General features: G+C 42.1%; 1 protein-coding gene across 1 annotated transcript in view; it reads left to right on the forward strand.

The window, feature by feature from the left end:
* SLC28A3 (solute carrier family 28 member 3) overlaps positions 1–18,819 on the forward strand; it is a 52,204-nt gene extending 33,385 nt beyond the window's left edge. The window contains exons 8-18 of the mRNA XM_081151205.1: positions 361–438; positions 2,448–2,528; positions 4,411–4,491; positions 6,981–7,106; positions 8,683–8,813; positions 9,942–10,110; positions 10,491–10,688; positions 14,664–14,745; positions 15,422–15,520; positions 15,754–15,874; positions 16,720–18,819. Of these exons, the coding sequence (XP_081007331.1) occupies positions 361–438; positions 2,448–2,528; positions 4,411–4,491; positions 6,981–7,106; positions 8,683–8,813; positions 9,942–10,110; positions 10,491–10,688; positions 14,664–14,745; positions 15,422–15,520; positions 15,754–15,874; positions 16,720–16,846 (1,293 nt within the window). The 3' untranslated portion in view covers positions 16,847–18,819. The remainder of the gene's footprint in view (positions 1–360; positions 439–2,447; positions 2,529–4,410; positions 4,492–6,980; positions 7,107–8,682; positions 8,814–9,941; positions 10,111–10,490; positions 10,689–14,663; positions 14,746–15,421; positions 15,521–15,753; positions 15,875–16,719) is intronic.
* Positions 18,820–19,517: the final 698 nt, after the last annotated feature.

Consider the following 19,517-nt stretch of genomic DNA (forward strand, 5'->3'; position numbering starts at 1 on the left):
TGTCACGCTTTTAAATGGTTCCACAAACAAAAAAGAAACAGGCTTTCTTTGCATCTAGCAATAACTGGTGCCACTTATGTGCCATCTATAACTTGCTGGAACAATTTTCCACACCTGGCTCATTCTTGACCATTCTGGACTCAGATCAAATGTCAGAAATTACAGGAAATTTGTATATAGAGTTCAAAAATACACTTCCATGCCATCCACTGGAGGAGTTGGGGCTGAGCTATTAACTTTCCAAGTAAATCCAACAAGCTTGCTGGGTCCCCACCCTCTGCAGAGCCTGGTAGGTCCTGTGAATTGTAACCACCACTTCAGTGACTGTAATGATCTTCTCTTTTCCTGTCTTCAACTCAGACATTCTTGGAATACACTAATGCTGGGGCTTCCTTTGTCTTTGGTGAGAAATACACAGACCACTTCTTTGCATTTAAGGTAAAGCCAAACTCCCTTTTCTGTGTGTAGTCTCTTTCTTTTTGGTAACATCTTAGTCTTTGTAGCTGTTCAGATAGAACCTAACTGAACAGAAACCAGGTGTATGTCATAGACGCATAGCATATTACTGCCCTTTTTCATTTACAATGATATCTGAAGTCAGTGGACTGCAAACATTTACTTTGTTACTATAGCATTAAGGGAAACATCTAGAGAAAGACAGCAATATTAAAAGACTCCTTTGTGGGTGTGCTTGTAGTTTGCCTGAGATACTTAGGAAAATCATATGGGGTAATAGTATCTGAGATTTTAGGGGAAAGAGCATTAAGTACCTACCTGGCAGTGAATAGGCCACTAATGGCTTCTATGTCCAGGGTCAGTGACAGCTCTGTGCTCGGGAAACTCCTCAGTCACAAGCAAACCAGGATAGCGGCCACCCACATCAACCTCCATTCTTCCAGAACCATCCCCATGCTAAATCTTTGCCATCTTTCCTTGAGCACAGCCTTTGCTTGCGCAAGCCTGGAGGCTGGGTCTTCTCCCCACCAAAAGAGGGACGGTATTCTACAGGAGAAAAGCAAGCTGGCCCTGTGGCCAGGCCTAATGGGTTCCCTCCCAAGGCTCTCACAAGCCTCAGGAAGCCCATCTTCCTCTGGGAAATCCCTATAGATCCTTGATGAGTCAGAAAGATACACGCGGCTTTTTCTTCAGCTTTATTTTTTGTGGTGTGTTATTGTCCCTACACTTCTAAATTGTTTGCTCACTTAGGGACTCCAAATTTACCTCCAAAAGTACCCCAACAACAGTGAGGCCCACTCTTAATGGTGAATCTTTGTTTAAACTGCTGATTTTTTAAACTGTTGATTTGATGCTTTGAGGCTGAGATAATGAAGCCATCTTGGAAAGGTCAAGTGTTTATAAATTGAGATCGAAATGTGCTCATATCATGAATTTAATTAAGAACTGGAAAAAAGAGTCACAAGGAAGAAGTAACTTGCTGTCCAGACAGTCTGAGTGTCTTCAGATCTTGCCCCCTGGGGGCAGCAACCTCTATCCTCTCTGCCAAAGCGAAATCTCTGTGGGAACATTCAAGAGATGAACCCCTCCAGCTCCCTGAAGCTCTCAGGAAGGCTCTGCCTGCCCATTAAAGCCAATAAAAGCAGATGAGTGAGCCCTCAATAATGGCACAGAATGTCTTTTAATATCTATTATTAATAGATTTTTCTAAATTAGATCTTGTACAAATTGTCTTCAGTCATTCTGTGCCTCTGGTGGCGGCTTATCCCTGGCCATTTATCTGGGGAGCAGAGGGCTTGGAGGGGTGCGGTGGTTTGGGAGTGCAGAGGGTGGCAGACCACAGCTCTGTCTGATCTCTGCAGACCCACAGCCTGCACTGAAGGCACCCAAAGAGCATCAGGAAAATAGGATCTAGAAAAAGGCAACATTTTGTTATCACAAAAGTTAACTAGTTTCCCAAGTTTAATCATTTTAGTGATTCAGAAATCTATAAGTAAAATAATTACCTTAAAAGCTAAATGAATGAGTGCTTAGTCTACAGGAGGCACAGTGACTAAGCACTTACCACTATGAATAAGGGTCTTATGTTGCTCACACATAGACTTCACCCAGGATACTCTGCTAGTGAGTGGTGTCATCCATGTCTGTTTCATATCAGAACCTTCAGTTTGTTGATCTAGTTATTACAAATTCCCCTAAAACTTCATTTCTTCTCTGAGAAAGTAAAGTAAGAAGAACTCATCATAGCAGAGAAAAAAATGTCAAGTTTCCTATGAAATATACTCAAGCTTACCCAGAACAAGTTAGAATAAGAGACAGTCAATGGAGAAGCTGCCCAATAAAAGTGTTATTTAGTTCAAGAGGAGTTTCTACTATTGTTATGATATCTCCAAGGGGGGAAGGGAGGCAGAAAGGAGACTGATCTGATACCTACTAACACTACTGGGGCCAGCATTCACCGGTGATCACTTTCATCCCCACTCCACCCCCAGATCCTGCCAATCGTGGTTTTCTTCAGCACTGTCATGTCCATGCTCTACTACCTCGGACTGATGCAGTGGATCATTAGAAAGGTACTGGGACTGGAAGGGATTGGGTGACAGGTGAAAAGCTGGATTCTTTCAGAGACAAAGTCTTGCATGCCTTTTATCCAGGTTCTTCCAAGTACTTTTCTCTTTGTACCAAGATCCACCACCATCCAACTTAATGGATTGAAACGCCCAAAATCCCAAGTTTCCATAGAGGAAATTTTATCTCAGGGACTTCTATTAGCAATTACTTCTTTAAGCCAAAGACTTGATTCAAGCAGGTCAGACACCTGCCGGGGAAGCAGCATTGTTTCTTCATTCTGGCTGTCCACTCAGTGTCTTAAACAGAGGAGGCCACAAAAGTGTGCGCCCCTGGTCTAGTAGTTGCTAGAGAATCAAAGCAAGGAGGAGGAAAGGGAAAGCAGCTTTTGCTCCTGGGGGAGTTTAATAAGTACACAGTTTTTGCATTAAAGTGTGAAAAGTTCATCATTCCTGCTGCCCCAGCAACTGTCAGTCCTACACTCTCATATGTTAGATTTAAAAACTAGGAAATTGCCCAGGCTGGTTCAGCTCAGTGCTTGGAGTGTCAGCCCCCGGACCGTAAGGGTTCCCAGTTCGATTCCAGCCAAGGGCGTGTCCCTGGGTTGCAGGCTTGATCCCCAACCCTGGTCTGGGGTGTGAGTGGTAGGCAGCCAATCGATGTGTGTCTCTCACACTGATGTTTCTCAATGTTTCTCTGTCTCTCTCTCTTTCCCGTCCATTCTCTCTGTAAAAGCAATGAGAAAAATACCCTCCAGTGAAGATTAAAACTTAAAAAAAAACAACCTAGGAAATTTGTAACATATTTTGAATGTACATGAGAGCAAGGCAGTACATACAGGGCCTTGGCACAGTCACAGCCCTCTTTTGATCCCTGTAAATAAATAAAATGGATCTAGAGAGAGAGAGAGAAAACCAGAATACCAGGAGAATTCAGAATTTCAGCAAGAGTGCAGGGCCCATAATTATCTGATTATCTATTTAAACATTCAGAATTACTGTGCTCCTGTCTAAGCAGAAAAGAGAGAAAATACAATTGGAAGTCCTCATCCTGAGGTGGGCCCCATAGGCTCTGGTTGGAAGGACCAGTACAAAAGTGGGACCATAAACTATGTTCATTTGAGTTAAGTAGGAAAGGCCAAACCTCAACTACATGCCACTACTTAGTAGCTGGGTGATCTTTACAAAACAACTAAATTGTCTGTGCCTCAGTTTCCTCTCCGATAAAATGGGCATCGCCCTGGTCAGTGTGATTCAGTGGTTAGAGCATCAGCTGATGTACCAAAGGGTCTCAGGTTTGATTCCTGGTCAAGGGCATGTACCTGGGTTGCAGGTTCATTCCCTGGCCCCAGTCTGGGCATGTGTAGGAGACAACCAATCGATGTATCTCTGTCACCTTGATGTTGCTCTCTCTCCCTCCGCCCCCTCCCTCTCCCTCCCTTCCAGTCTCTCTAAAAAAATCATGGAAAAAATATACGCAGGTGAGGATTAACCAAAAAAAAAAGAAATAAAATTAATTAATTAATTAAATGGACATAATTATAGGACCTCCTTCAAAGGGTTATTATGAGGATTAAATGCATTATTTGGACAAAGGATTTAAGGCAGTCCTTGGAATGCCGTAAAGCCTGCATGACTATTTACAATATTTCAACATTCATTAGTATAATGTTCAAAGTATATACAAAGACTCAGACTTACAGCTCAAACAGGAGGATTTGATCTGCCTGCTGTGTGGACTAGATATGATACTCTCACATGTAGCACCATCACTGCCTGCCAGCAACTGCTGAAGGTCGCAGCATTTCCCTCCAGTTTAAATATTTTTATCCCTGCTTTGAAGTCTTGTGTGTATACAAATAGTTCTTCATTGACTTTTCCCGTTTAGGTTGGATGGATAATGCTAGTTACTATGGGATCATCTCCTATTGAATCTGTAGTTGCTGCTGGCAATATATTCGTCGGACAGGTAAGTTGTAATATTAAAAAATAAAACAAAACACCTGCTTACATTTAAGGATACGCTTCTCAGAAAATGGAATTTAAAAATTACTGTTATTTCTTTTAGTGTAAGGGGAAGGGTGTCAAAATAGAAAACGTTCAGTATCAACAATGTCCAGGATTGCAGAGAAAGAGAAAAAAAAGTGTGAGAGAGAAAGAGAGAGAGAGAGAGAGGGGGAGACTGAGATCCCTTCCAAGAGTCTCGGTGCACTAATGTGGTACTTGGGTTCCTGAAAGTTTACGGACAGGAAGAAAGACTGAGTCATTTCATCAAAGCATTGGGCTTCTCATGTATAGATTCTCAGTAAAGCTTTTCTGAAATTATTGAACTGTTGAGGTCTCTGGTCACCTTTCAGAGGCTTAGCAGCTCATTCGCTCCCAGGGAGTTCACCCTTTATCTCGAAGCCGCGAGCGGGCGCAGGCAGCCGCCCATCCTGCAGCATGGTGCCCATGGTAACCGGCAAGACCAAGACAGGCTTTCAGCCAACAGCTGCAGCCGTGTGAGCACCTGAGCTCCTTCTCGCTTTTCCCAACTGGCCCACAGTCTGTCTTTGCTGAACCTAAAGAAAAATGCCGGTGGACAGAAACATTTTCACCTCCCTGACCCTTCACATGGATCGATGTCCATTTAAGGAAAAGAAGGGGGGAAACGATGCCAAGGGGTATCTCTCAAAACAGCAGCATCCCTGAGGGGTGGATAAGTAAGAAACGGTACGGCCATCCTCGGTATTCAGGATGTGTAGCTCCAGGCAGAACAGCCCGGCACCGCAGAAGCCCAGCACCAAAGCTTGCTCTCAGGGCTGCTCGAGGAAACAGGATTTGAAGCAAAAATCAAGTCAGCCAGGAAAACACATGGCCCCAAATCCTAGGCTTACAGCTGCTCCAGACAGACTGGGCCTTCGTATCAGGTAAGCCCAACCTGCTAGCCTGCAGCAGAGTCTTTAGAGCAGGGCCCATATTCCTTCCCTAGGAATTGAAATTATTATAATTATAGCCATAAAATCTCTCAGGACTAATTACGGCACCATCTTGAGTTGATTACTGCTACCTGCGGGGTAAGAGGACTCATGTACTGAGTTTCAATTTAGCCCATAAATTGAAGCTCAACACATTCAATCTTATAGAACAATTAGAAATAATGAGGGGGAAATTGTAAAATTGCACACGTGCTTCTGTGGTGCTCAATTTGGTACTTAACATGCTAAAAGTACAGCTATTATTTATGGAGAGCCCCAAGCTGGAGGCTCCAGCTCTCCTTAATTTGACTCAAGCCTTTGCAACTATACCCTCTCCAATTCCTTTCCTCCCAAGGGGAAGAGGAGCGGTCTCTGATTCTCAGTGAGAAAAGGGCCTGTGGGCCCCTGTCCCTGTTATTGCTCATATTTTTTCATACTTGTGTCTCTATTTCCCTGTGGTGTCAGCAAAGTGGTATAGGGTCTGTGGAATGAAGCTGGAAGATGGGAAGTCACAGAGGCTTGGGAATCACAATTCGCAAGGCCAGGCCAGTGGGTGGAGTTACTTGGCCAAGGATGTTCCCACCTTAGGAAAGTGTACACGACCATCAGAATCCAATCCTAGGCTGGGTGGGGGGCTTATGTGAATTGGCCTTGTGAACTTTGCAAACACATGACTCTATACCATAAGCACACCGACCTGGAGTTCAAATGACCCAGACACCTGTCATTGAGTTTGAGGAGGCCCTCAAACTCAAGCATACATCAGAACCACCTGGAAGGCTTGTTAAAACAGGCTGTTGGCCTCACCCCCAGAGTTCCTGATTCAGTAAGCCTGAGGATTTGCTTGTCTATGAAGTTCCCAGGTGATGCTGATAGAGCTGATCTGAGGTCCACTCAAGGCCTAGGACAGGGGGTGGGTGTGGGATAGAAGGGGTCAATGAGGAGAAAAAAGGAGGGGACATCTTGTGATACTTGCAACAATAAAGATGAATGAATGAATGAATGAATGAATGAATGAATGAATGAATAAATAAATAAATAGGGTTCCACGTAAATAAAAGAAATATTCTAAGGTTTTTCTTTTATCTTTATTGTTGAAAGTATTACATATTTTCCCCTTTTCCCCCACTGATCCCCTTCACCCTGCACCTACCCCACCCCCAGGCCTTCCCCACACCAATGTCCGTATTCATGGGTTATGCTTATAAGCATATAAGTTCTTTGATTGATCTCTCCCCACCCACTTCTCCACCCCCGCCTTCCCTCTAAGATCCCTCAGTCTGTTCCATGCTTCTATGTCTCTGGATCTATTTTATTCATCAGTTTATTCTGTTTATTATATTCCACATATGAGTGAGATCATGTAGTACTTTTCTTTCTCTGACTGGCTTATTTCACTTAGCATAATATACTGCATTTAGAGAATGGAAATTTCAGTAGATTGTCATAGACCACCAAAATTTAAAAGGGAATGTTTAATCTGGTGGCTCTTCATTTCCAGTCGGAGTCCCCGCTGCTGGTCCGACCGTACTTACCATACATCACCAAGTCCGAACTCCACGCAATTATGACCGCTGGGTTCGCTACCATTGCTGGAAGTGTCTTAGGTGCATACATTTCTTTTGGGGTAAGAATGTTTTGGGATTAATTTCTAGAAAATATAACCTCTTCTTTCTTTGCTATTATTATTTTTTCTTTCCCATTGCTGCTAGATAAAGAGGACAAAAGAGTATCCTTTTTGCTGTATTGTTGGTCACAGTTCCTGTGGCATTTGAATGGAGTGATCTTTTCTGGGCTTCATTTTCATATCCCTGCCACCTGAATGTGAATTATATCCAACCATAACAGAATGAAACAATATTATGAGGCTACTTGGACTGAAAATTTAAATTTTGATAAAAATAAATAAAACTATTACTGACATTAGTAGAGGCAATCCAGACCAGGAGTCAGCAAAGTAGGGCCAATGGGCCAAATCTAGATCACTCCCTTCTTTTGTAATTGAAATTTGATTGGAAATTGGCTACTCCCATTTGTTTCTCTATGGCAGCTTTCATGCTACAGAGTTGAATAATTGTAGCCTCAAAGCCAAAAATATTTATTCCCTCGCCCTCTATAGAAAATGCTGTCTGACCCCTGGCCTAGGGTAGTGGTTCTCAAGCCTTACTGCACATGAGAATCACCCTGAAGTTATTAGAAGCCCTCGTGCCCAAGCCCAGAGTAATTAAACCAGAATCTCATGGGATGAGACCCAAACATCAATATATTTTTTAAACTCCTCAAATTCCAATGTACAGCCCAGTTTGAGAGCTGGCAGCCCATGGTATGGGACTGGAGAACGTTATGATAACTGGTGCAAGTGCCCCAAGCATAGAGCTTACAAGCTGCACACAGATGCAACCCCAGTGGAGAAATGGAATAACACAGCAGCTGTGTGGCCCAGCGATTAGGAATTCTTCAGGATAGGCATGTTTCAGTCCAGGACTTCATCTGGGCCTCGGGAAGCTAATCAGTAAAAAGGGAGAAGACGAAAAGGGGCAAGGAGACCTCAGGAATAGCAGTGTGACCAGATCCCCAGATGGGAGTAGGGAGAGAGGTGACGATTCTAGAACCCTGAAACTATGGGAGATGAGAATCCAGACACAATAAGGTGTGGGGAGGAGAGAGGGAAGAGTTTATAAGCAGACCAGCAGTAAGGAAAACAGAAATAGCTTACAGACTAAAGAGACTCTGGATAAATCAATATTATGTAAAGATACAAAGGCTTTCAGGAAAGTAGAAGAAAGATAAAGAGGGGTGTGCCCATGCCTGCACCCCCTAATAGCCCCATCTAAACTGATGACATAATGAAACATGGGAGTCAGAGATTGTTTGAACATTCAAGAGGGCAACAGAGAGGTGGAGGAGCTTCTCTGAAAGTTCCTACAGTGCAGGATTAATTCTTTTCTGAAATGATCGGACTAGTTCCATGCTTCTCCCTGAGGATGTGATTAATTCACACAAATCTCTCTCTTCTCCCTCTGACTCTCAAGGTGATGTTGACCTGGCTTAGTGAGCTCTTCCAAGCCTCCAAAGAAACATTGTTTTCTGGTATAGAATCGGTTCCTGCCCATCTTTTCCCTTGTAAGGCTTTTGGGTCCTTCATTCTGAACACGACAGAAAAGTTATACCTAAGTTGGCCTTTTTTTCTCCTGAAACCACAGGTTTCGTCCACCCACTTGTTAACGGCTTCAGTTATGTCGGCACCGGCCTCACTGGCTGTTGCTAAACTCTTTTGGCCTGAGACAGAAACACCTAAAATAACCCTCAAGAATGCCATGAAAATGGAAAACGGGTACGTGGAACATATCACCTAGTTCATGACTACACAGCCAGAGGGGTGGGGGTGGGGGGCCCAAATTCAAGTACAACAAAAAGGTGATCATCAGAGAGCCAGTGAATTATGGCAGTAAACTGAATTTAATTTCCCAGTAACTATTTAGACATCACCCCAAAAATCTTGTTTCCATACTGGAGGAAAACCTTTCTAAATACCTAAATGTCAATACATATCCTCAACTGTTCGATGTAGATATTTCACTTTAAATATAGTATAGTGTTCATTGAGCTTTGGTTTAAGACCGTTGGAAAGCCATAGGATAACCATTTCTAGAAGTTTCTTACATAATAGGGAAGAGACAGTGCGATATAAGTATCCTTCACCCCTCGTTGGTTCATTTTATTTGGCTCTCTGGAAAAGAAAAAAGTGTGGAAAAGACTAAGGGATTTAGGATGTTCAAGAGTGTTTCATAAAATCACAGAATTAATCAACCAACATGTTTTTGAGATTCATCCCTTGTTTGTACGTAGGTAAAGTCTTAACCATGAATGAAAAGCAAGTTGTCAAGTGTATATATGAAACATGTACGATTCCACTTATAAAGTCAGCAAATGTATAAACCTATACAACATATTATTTAGGGATACAGACAAGTATGAAAATTGAAAAGAAAGGGAATGATCAGCAGGTACTTCTGAGATTAGAGAGGAGAGGCTGAGATGAAGAAAGAGCAGGAGGGTGGGACTCAAAGGTGATGGTGATATTCCCATTTCTCAAATGAGGTCACAGATAGTAAGACCTTCCTTGAACTGTTAGTTCTTATACCTTGAATATTTTATAAATATTTCTTTGATAGCTATTTTAATTAAATATAGTTTTTAAAACCTAAATTTTTACCTTCTCCTAATTTTTTTAATTATAAATGACCCCATATTAAAAGAGTAGTATAACAGATCACCTACACTCAACAATTACAAATGCCATCATGACTTCATAGACTTCAGGGGAGTATTTTGACTCAGGCATGGGCCTGAGAGTTGGTTTCTCCATCCACATGAGCTCTAATTAGGCCATTTCCATACATGTGATATCCATCTGTGCACAACTCCTCGGTAATTTTGTGACTGCTATTATTTGATAAAGTGATTCAAGGAATCTCCTAGAAGCTGCAACGCAGGGAGCCTCTTCATCCATCCCTCTGGTGGCAAACATCGCTGTGAATCTGATTGCCTTCATAGCCCTGCTGTCTTTTGTGAACTCGGCCCTGTCCTGGTTCGGAAACATGCTCGAATACCCACAACTAAGTTTCGAGGTATAATTCTGCCATGTTCCTCCTCTGTTTTATTCCTGCCTATCTTTGTTTAAAAATAAAATAGGTTTGTGAACAGCCTTCCCTAACTGCCTATAGTATACTTCTACCTAATGTACACACTTATAGTGTATCCCCCATCTCCCCATCGTCCCACCCCATCTCTTATCACTCTCCTCCCCCAACATTCAGTCATTCTCTCCTGACCCCATCCCAAGAATCCAGATTACTTCAAATGACCAATTCCAACCTTGATTCCTAGGGCAAGGGTGTATGAAGGGATGTCTATGTCTCAAGTAAACACAGAATGGGCAGGAACAATCTTGTCACAAGCTTGAGGCAGAAGCTTACTATAATAAACTGTCTATTTTTGGTTTTTGTAGCTAATATGTTCCTACATCTTCATGCCCCTCTCCTTCATGATGGGAGTGGACTGGCAGGACAGCTTTATGGTTGCCAAACTCCTAGGTTATAAGACATTCTTCAATGAATTTGTGGCTTATGAGCATCTCTCAAAATTGATCAATTTAAGGAAAGAGGCTGGACCCAAATTTGTGAATGGTGTGCAGCAATATATGTCGGTAAGTAAATATTTTGATTTTTAGTATTTTATCATCACATGTATACATTCATCAGATAGTGACTGGTGCCTCTGTGTGTCAGGCAGCATGGCACACACTTGGGATACCCCAGAGAACAAAACAGACCAAAATCCCTGGTCTTATGGAGATCATCGTGTACTTAGCGCCTCATAATTTCCAGTTGTGTTGAATTAGTGTGTGTGTGTGTGTGTGTGTGTGTGTGTGTGTGTGTGTGTACAAAGAAACATAACTAATTTTTAACCACTGTGATGACTTACTTTTAGGCACTGTGGATCCAAACCCAGAGTCATATGAACTGGGACTGGAATCAGTCAATCAACAAATATTTATTGAATACCTTCTGTGTACAGCGTACTTAAGTACTGAGGCCACAGCATTAAGTGATGAGACCTAAGTGCTAATGGGGTTCATAGTCTAGTGATCATGAAAGCCCCTTCCTTCCAGCTTAAGCAATTCAATGAACTCTGAGAAACCACTAAATCCAACATAGTGCTTGGACATCCTAAAGAACTAGTGAGACACAATCGCCACTCTCCAAGTGGCTCTCTGGATCTCCTGTTTCTCAAATGTTCATTCTTCAACTGACAACACAGTGGGGCTTGGCCCAATGTCCTCATTGTTGAGATGCCACCACTAACCAGCTTGCTTCTCTGCCAAAAGTAACAATAGGTTAGATGAAGTGAATATTTTTCATCCACAACTGCCAGCTGCCAGGAGAAAGTGGTTTTGTTCATGAGCAAAGCAAGCTCACAGCTCTGGCAGCGCAAAGCAGGTTTGCGAGCAGGTTATTAAGAGGATAGAGGAAAGAACAGTAGAGCTGATTTGGGTTGGGGATGAGCCCACCCAGAGGCAGGTGCACGGAGGACATTTGGAAATATGAGCTGAATGTCTTCTGCTAGTGTTCAGTCATGATGGGAAGAGCACTTTTTATTTTCCCAATCTTATTTCCAATCCACAAAATGGGAATGAGTCCCTGCAATTGTTTACCAGCCAAGAAGTGGTGGAGGGGTGCCAATAGTCTCCTAGGAAAGGTACCATGTAACTGGAGTGTAAGATCTGGGTGCATGAGGCAAAAACCCAGCGTAATCCATTGAATTATGTCCACTGCTGACCTCCGTTTAAGGTATGTAGCACCCACATACCCAGAATGTAGCACCCACATACCCAGAATGAGCTCTTTATTGCTCCATCATGTTCTCGTCTTTAACCATAATACCTTGCATGTTTGTTTACATGTAACACATACTATGGTACAGAAATCAAAAGTTACAAAAAGATGTAGAGGGAAAAGTCATCCTCCCTATGTCTCTGTCCCAGCCCCTCTCCCTGTACCATATTAGACTCTCTGTTCTTAACCTTGCTCATTGCACTTAATGACGTATTTCAGATGCCTTTCCATGCCAGTGTCTGTGACACAGTATTCTATTGTACAGCACACCATAATTTATTTTCACCAGTCCCTTGCTGATGAACAGTATTGCCAGTTTTTTGCTGTTGGAGGTAGTGCTGCAATGAATGTCCTTGTACATATGGCATCTTTGCTCATGTGCAAGGAGAGCTGTGGGGACTATTATTAGTTTCCCGGTACAGTGAAGCTCATTCCATCATGTAATCTTGCACATTTGTGGGAAAAGGCAAAATGCAATCACCCCAGCCTCCTTTCCCTCTTATTATAAAACCCTCCGTGGCCACATCTGTGTATCCCCTCCTCATAACTCCGCAGAAAGGGGAGAGAGGAATCTCAAGTGTTTTATGCTATCTCCCTCCCCACGGGCTCTTAATAGGCTTACCTGTTTTGGGAGCGGATTGAACTAAATGGAAAGCACTAGAGAAAGCAGGGAGCGAGGATGAGCTTGTCCAGAAACACTGGGCTGCTCGAATACTTGAAATATTTTTTCCTGCCTGCTATATGCACACTGATTGAAAACCAACAAAGGAGTTCTCAGAAACCATGAAGAAGAAGAGGGGCCTTATAATCAACAAAAACTTGCACGACCACTTAAGTCTTAAATGTAAGCTTTAAGAAAACCCAGTTAGTGAAAAAGGGGGGGCGGGGAGGACCACTACTTTGAATGTCGCATTGGCCTGGTTTGTTCTTTGAACCAAATCATAGATTTTTCAGGATTTTGGAAACAAAAATGATTGCCTCAATTGTGTGGGTGCCTTTACCAGATCAGGGTGCCTCTGGGGAACAACGAAATCCGCTGAATCTTCTGAGTCTCCTACAGTCAGTCCCTCAACCTGAGAAAGAGTGATCTGGCCTGAGCAGCACCTCACAACTATCAGAATAGAGGCGGAGGGCCATGCTCATGGTTTTATGAATTCACCTTCCATCATCTCGCTGCCCTGTGAGAAGGACTGTTCATTCTCCCACTTCTCAGTGGGTACCTCATATTCCTATGGGACAGTCAGAGCTGAGGAACAAAGAAAGGCAAGCACACACCACAGCCATACTGAAAGGAACTCCTGAGATATCTGTGAGCTTCCTTTTGACGACAATAATTTGTTTTAACACATTCTTTTTACTGAAATATAGCTTACATACAAAAAGGCCTGTTTTTAGTGTACATGAGTTTTGACAGATGTGTCACCTGTGTAACCATGACCACAATCAAGATATAGAACATCTCCTCACACCTAGACAATTTCCCTCCTGTCCCATTGTAGTCAACAGCCCTCCTCCCCATCCCAGGCAGCAATGACCTTTCTTTCACTGTAGATTATTTTTGTTTATCCTATAACTTCATGTAAATGGATTTACTTAGCATTCATGTTGTTTCATATGTTAGTGATTTTTCTTTTTCATTGCAGAGTAGTATTATATTTTATGGATACCCACAGTTTGTCCATTTGCCTGCTGATGGACATTTGGGTTGTTTCCAGCTTGGGGCCATTATGAATAAAACTACTGTAAATATTCATGTACAGTTTTCTTGTGGTCATATGTATTTATTTATCCTAGGGAAATCCTAGGAGTGGGATTTCTGGATCATAGAGGCAGTGTATGTTAACTTGATAAGAAACTGCCGAGTATGTTTGTATTGTACAAACAGGCTGTGTCAGCTTACATTCCCACCCACAACATACAAGAATTCCAATTGCTCCACATCTTCACCAACATTTGCTATTGTCCATCTTTTTTAGCCATTTTAGTGGACATGTAATAGTATCTCATTGTTTTAATTTGCATTTTCTAGTGAGTAAGGTTGTTGAACATATGCTTGTTGGCCATTTGCATGTCTTATGTGAAATCTCTGTTTTTTATTGGGTGCTTGTCTTCTTACTATTGAGTTATAACAGTTCTCTATACATACTGAATAAGTCCTTTGTCAAATAAATGTAATGTGAATATTTCCTGGGACCAGTTTTTGTATTTTCAGTAGCTAGTACTATACCTGGCACATTAAAACGAGTGGCCAGCCCGGCCGGGCATGGCTCAGCGGTTGAGCGTCGACCTAGGATCCAGGCGATCGGGGTTCGATTCCCGGTCAGGGCACATGCCCGGGTTGCGGGCTCGATCAATGACTCTCTCATCATTGATGTTTCTATCTCTCTGTCCCTCCCTCTCCTTTCCTCTCTCTGAAATCAATAAAGATATATTTAAATAAATAAATAAATAAATAAATAAATAAATAAATAAATAAATAAATAAATAAAACGAGTGGCCACGTCATACTGAATGTTAGAAGTTATCACTGAGCAGAAAGTAACAAGTTGTAGAGGCCAAGACAACCATCCCCAAGTCCTGAATCCACAAGGCCCCTTTCCCTCCCTCAAAATTCAGGGGGAGATGGAAAAACAGAGTCTTGGAAGCAACAAGTGTTGAACACCATGCACGGCACATTTACTTGTCAGTACTGTTTACATAGTCACAATAGGAAGCCTGGTTAGGATGTCAGATTTATAAGCTGGGTTACATCGTGTATACATCTGTGTGTTTATGCTCATTTACAGATTCGTTCGGAGACCATTGCCACCTATGCTCTCTGTGGCTTTGCCAATATCAGTTCCCTAGGAATAGTGGTCGGCGCACTCAGTAAGTGGAAAGAATATTCTTCAACAGCAGATGTGATGTAAACATGCTTCAGATCTCCATTTTGCTCTGTAACATTATTCATATCAGGGGAAAAAAGGAACTGCAACAGCACGGGTCTATTTTTTATCCCTGCTCTGCAATGTAGTTTTCTAGGGATACCCAAGCTAACCTGAGCAAGAGTTTGCTCCGGTGGACAGGTGCTTCTCCACCTGGGCCATAGGCTTCACTTGCATGCCAATTCCAGATTTACAATGGCCACCTGGAGAAGGCTGCTGAGGTCCAGTGGAAGTTCAGTGGGAAAATGCTGTTATTAAATTGTGATGTCTGCCGTGGGCATAGCCGTAGATGGTGACAAATGGATTGCAAATATTTGGAATCCGTCCTTGCAACGCATTTGCCTTGCCATGCCCCCAGCATACCAGGAGAATTCTATGTGAGACTGAGGACTTGTATCTTTGTGTGAACAAACTTCTTCCCTTCCTCACACACCAGAGAATTTCTCCAGATGTGAAGCTCATCACTAAGCCCTTGAATCTTTAATTTCCCAGCTAGGTGTTGTATGTCTGTGTTTTTAAGTTAGTTGACCTGAGACCCCAACCCCAGAACAATTCTCAGAGGCTGGAATTTGGAATTCTAGTCAACATTAATCTCTCATGCTTTCTTCCATGTTTTCTAGCATCCATGGCTCCTTCCAGAAAGCGTGACATCACCTCAGGGGCAGTGAGAGCTCTGGTTTCAGGGACCACAGCCTGCTTCATGACAGCCTGCATTGCAGGTAACGCATCCTCTCCTTTGTGTCCTGTCTCCCTGTGCCCATAGTATGGCAGCTTTCAGGGGGACAGTGTTTCCAACCTGTAGATATGCTGCTGCAGAAAGCCGAGAGGCAGAGCTGCCTTTAAGCATGTTGTAAAGTGAAATGTGTGGGGCACAGTGGAGAAGCTAAGAACAGAGGAGCGTTCAGGGACTTTGTTAATGAATATACTGAATAGGACTCTGTTCCACTTCCAGGCATTCTCTCTGGCACTCCTGTGGATGTCAACTGCCATCACATTTTAGAGAATGTCTTCAACTCCAGTTTACCTAGAAACACAACTAATGTAATATCTTGTTGCCAGAGCCTATTGAGCAGGTATTGTATTCTTGATTATAACTTCTTTATATCCATTAAAGACCCCATCCACTTATTTTTATAACTTCATAACTCTTACTTTATTTAAATATAAGAATGTGTGTGGCAATTCTAACCCCCTTTCACTTTGACTTTTCTCAGCCAAAACTAGGAATCATAATACTAGCCAGTGCTGCTCAAGCATTTTATATGCCCCCAGCTGTGTATTAGGCGCTGTGTATGAATTAGCTCACTTGAACTTTGAAACCACTGTTTAAGTTAGGCACTCTTGCTTGGGTAAGCATTAGATAAAATCAGGGCTTGGAGAGGCTCTGTAACTTACCCAGCAAAATGAGTACATGTACAATCTAGACAGAAAGACCCAAGAAAATTTCGGTCTTTCTGCTACAGAGCCCATGCCCTTAACTAGTACCCTAGTATTCATTCTAGGTACTGCCTCCCTTTGAAGGAGATCAAGCAATGCAGGCTGTCCGGACAACGTGGTGATGGACTACAGTGGATGAGGGGCCAGCAGTGACCCATGCCAGCCACCCCCACCCTGTCCAGTTTCTATTTACAAAATTATTATCCCCACCCACCTGCCCTTCTTAATATGCAAGTGTTCTATAATGAACGATCCTTTCTTTGTTTATTCTGGAGGAAATAACGGAAGTCCTTGAGGCCAAATAGGATTTGAGAGTCAAAACTAATTCTCTGGGGCTTCTGTCCTTAACCCACCCTAACTGGAATGTGATGGAGGAAATCAGCTTCCTGCCCTATGCTTTTTTCTAATGTGTCATCTTCTGCTCATCCACTGTTTCTGTCTCCTAAGGCTCAACTAACTGTTTCATTCCACCTTCCACTAGCGCTGTCGCCAACGGTCAGAGCAAGGTGATCCCAGGAGGAAACCACAGCCTGTATTCTCTGAAGAGCTGCTGCCAAGTGTTGAGTCCATCATCACTGAACTGCAGCTGGATCCCTAGTGCATTTTGAGTTCAATCACTTCTCCAATAGAACTCTAAGTATGGGCGCTGAATTTTCTACTTTGGGGACAAAAAAAAAGCTGTTCTCCACAGATTGAAACTTCCATCATGGAATCAGCTTTAATCGGAAAGAAGAAAAACAGGAGTAAACCCTTCAGATCTACAGCATCTTTCCTCAGATCTACAGAATCTTCCTCCCCTCCCCTCCCCTCCCCTCCCCTCCCCTCCCTTCCCCTCCCCTCCCCAGCCCCTTCCCCACTGAGAACTACTATGGCATCCCAAAGTGAGGTGTTGTCTCCAGTCCCCAAACATGTTCTAACCTTAGAATTTCAGGACATTTAACCAGAATACAGGTACAAATGCCAGCTTGCAACAAGTGCACTATGACTCAGCCACACCCACTTAGTTCAAGTCTCTAAGTAGTCCAGAGTGGCTCGTTTTAAAAATATCTCAGGTTAGGTCACTCTGCCTTCACCCTGGCTGAACTGAAAGAGCCTGAACTTGAATCTCACATCCAGGAGGACCAATCATGAGTCACCCACTCATTGCCTGCCCTGAGGAAGTCTTGCAGAAATCAAGAGTCCTTCTGGAGAGCACCTAGACTAGTCTAAAACTAGGTTTAAATCCCATGTGCTTAGAGGGTTATACCAGTTATCTTAAGCCAAACTGGGCTATAGTAACAAGCCAAAAATCTTGGTGGTTTACAAGTTTATTTTTAACTCACATTATATATTTATTGAGGGTCAATTTTGGCCATACTCCATGTTTTCTTCATTTCCAAGGCCCAGGCTAAAGGCCTGTCATAAGGAGAGTAGCAAATATTTTTAAGAAATAATATGATAGACCACATGGATGGTTAAATCAATATCTCCCTCAAGGAGTGAACCTGTTATAGGGCATAACTGTAAGCCTATTAATGTGCAAATTTGGTTATGTTCCTAGTGACACAGCTGCAAAATGGTGCTACACTGCAGTCAAAAAACCACGTAAAGACAATTTGAGGAAGAAATAAGTACTGGTTGAGATTTGAAAACCTCCCATTGATACTTCCACTGACCAGGAAAGCATCAGCATCAAACTTGCTTCTTTAATGGGTTCTGAGACTTAATGTGTCTCAGAAGAAAATTCCAGAGACAATGGTGGATGCTCTTTAATGAAGTGCTTCATACCATAAAGACCACTTTGTGTGAGAAAATACAAACACTAATGACTGGACTCACACACTAAAAAAGAATGTGAAAAAGGTTTTGAAATACCTTAAGTAATTTATTTATATTTTTCTTTTTGTTCATGTACAAAAGAAATTTTTAAAAATCTAGGTGTAAATAGTTGGCTTTCTTTTGTGGTGGTGGTGGTGGTGGTGAAGTAGCAAGCCAAATGCCCAAAGAACTGTTTATATCTGAAGTATAACATACCAGAATATTTCTAGTTTTCTGTCATTTGTATCAAAATTTTCTTGGAACTCAATGTGCCCTTTTAGTATATAGACTCTATTTTATGAAAACGTATTTATATGTCTTTTCCCTCTGTTCTCATGTTCTGGTGTCAGCCTTTTTAAAATCCTTGGTTAGTGTGTCAGGAATGCCACTTATTCATATATTGGTTCTCCTTTGTCTGCTATGGCTATTATTTTTCTCTCTTTAACTCTTTGCATTTTTTTTATTCAGTTTTATTTTTAAGAATCTCTAAGAGAATCTCTTTGCTGTTTCTAGTGTACCTCTCTGACCAACTAATTTTCTAATTATGTCTGTTACCATTACTATTCCTTGGATGTTTGTAGCTCTTAGCTCTTCCCTGAGCTCTTTTTTCTTTTTTTAATTATTATTTCAAGGAAAACAATTATTGCCCTGTTTTTTGGTAAGCATTTTTCTTTTTCAAATTACAAAAAGTAATTAATACCAAGTTGTAATTTAAAAATGTTTATGTTACAGATGTTCCTCAACTTACGATGGGATTACATCCCAATAAACTCATTATAAGTTGAAAATACCTTAAGTTGAAAATGCATTTAATACACCTAACCTACTAACCTACTAAACATCATAGCTTAGTTAGCCTACTTTAAATGTGCTCAGAACACTTACATTAGCCTACAGTTGGACAATTAATCTTGAGTTTCATCTCAAGAGTAATTGCCTTCCCTTCTCACCAGAAACAGGAGACACAGATGGGCATTTTGTAGACATGATGGGATGTGAAAACACAAATCACGGTAGCTTAAAGATGCTGGCAACACAGTACCCTCTAGAGTATCAGTTGTTTACCCTTGAGATTGCATGGCTGACTGCGAGCTGCAGCTCACTGCCACTGCCCAGCATCAAGAGAGAGTATCTTACCACATATCACTAGCCCAGGAAAAGATCAAAATGCAAAATTTGAAGTATGGTTTCTACTGAATGTATATCACTTTCACACCATCACAAAGTTAAAATATCATAAGTTTGGGACTATCTGTATGTACACACACACACACACACACACACACCTTACTCGCCACCCTATTGACCCCAGCTCTTTCTATTAGCACATCCCTGAAATTAATATTGCTAATTCACTGTCATATGCGCCTTTCTCCAAACATATAAGAATGTGGGAGATTTGTTGTTTCTATACAAATAGAATGAGTCTATTTACATATCACCTTGGTAATATACCTTGGAAATTCCTATAAGTCATTATGC

The sequence above is a fragment of the Miniopterus schreibersii genome (assembly GCF_964146895.1).
Source record: "Miniopterus schreibersii genome assembly, chromosome: 11".
Taxonomy (NCBI): Eukaryota; Metazoa; Chordata; class Mammalia; order Chiroptera; family Miniopteridae; genus Miniopterus; species Miniopterus schreibersii.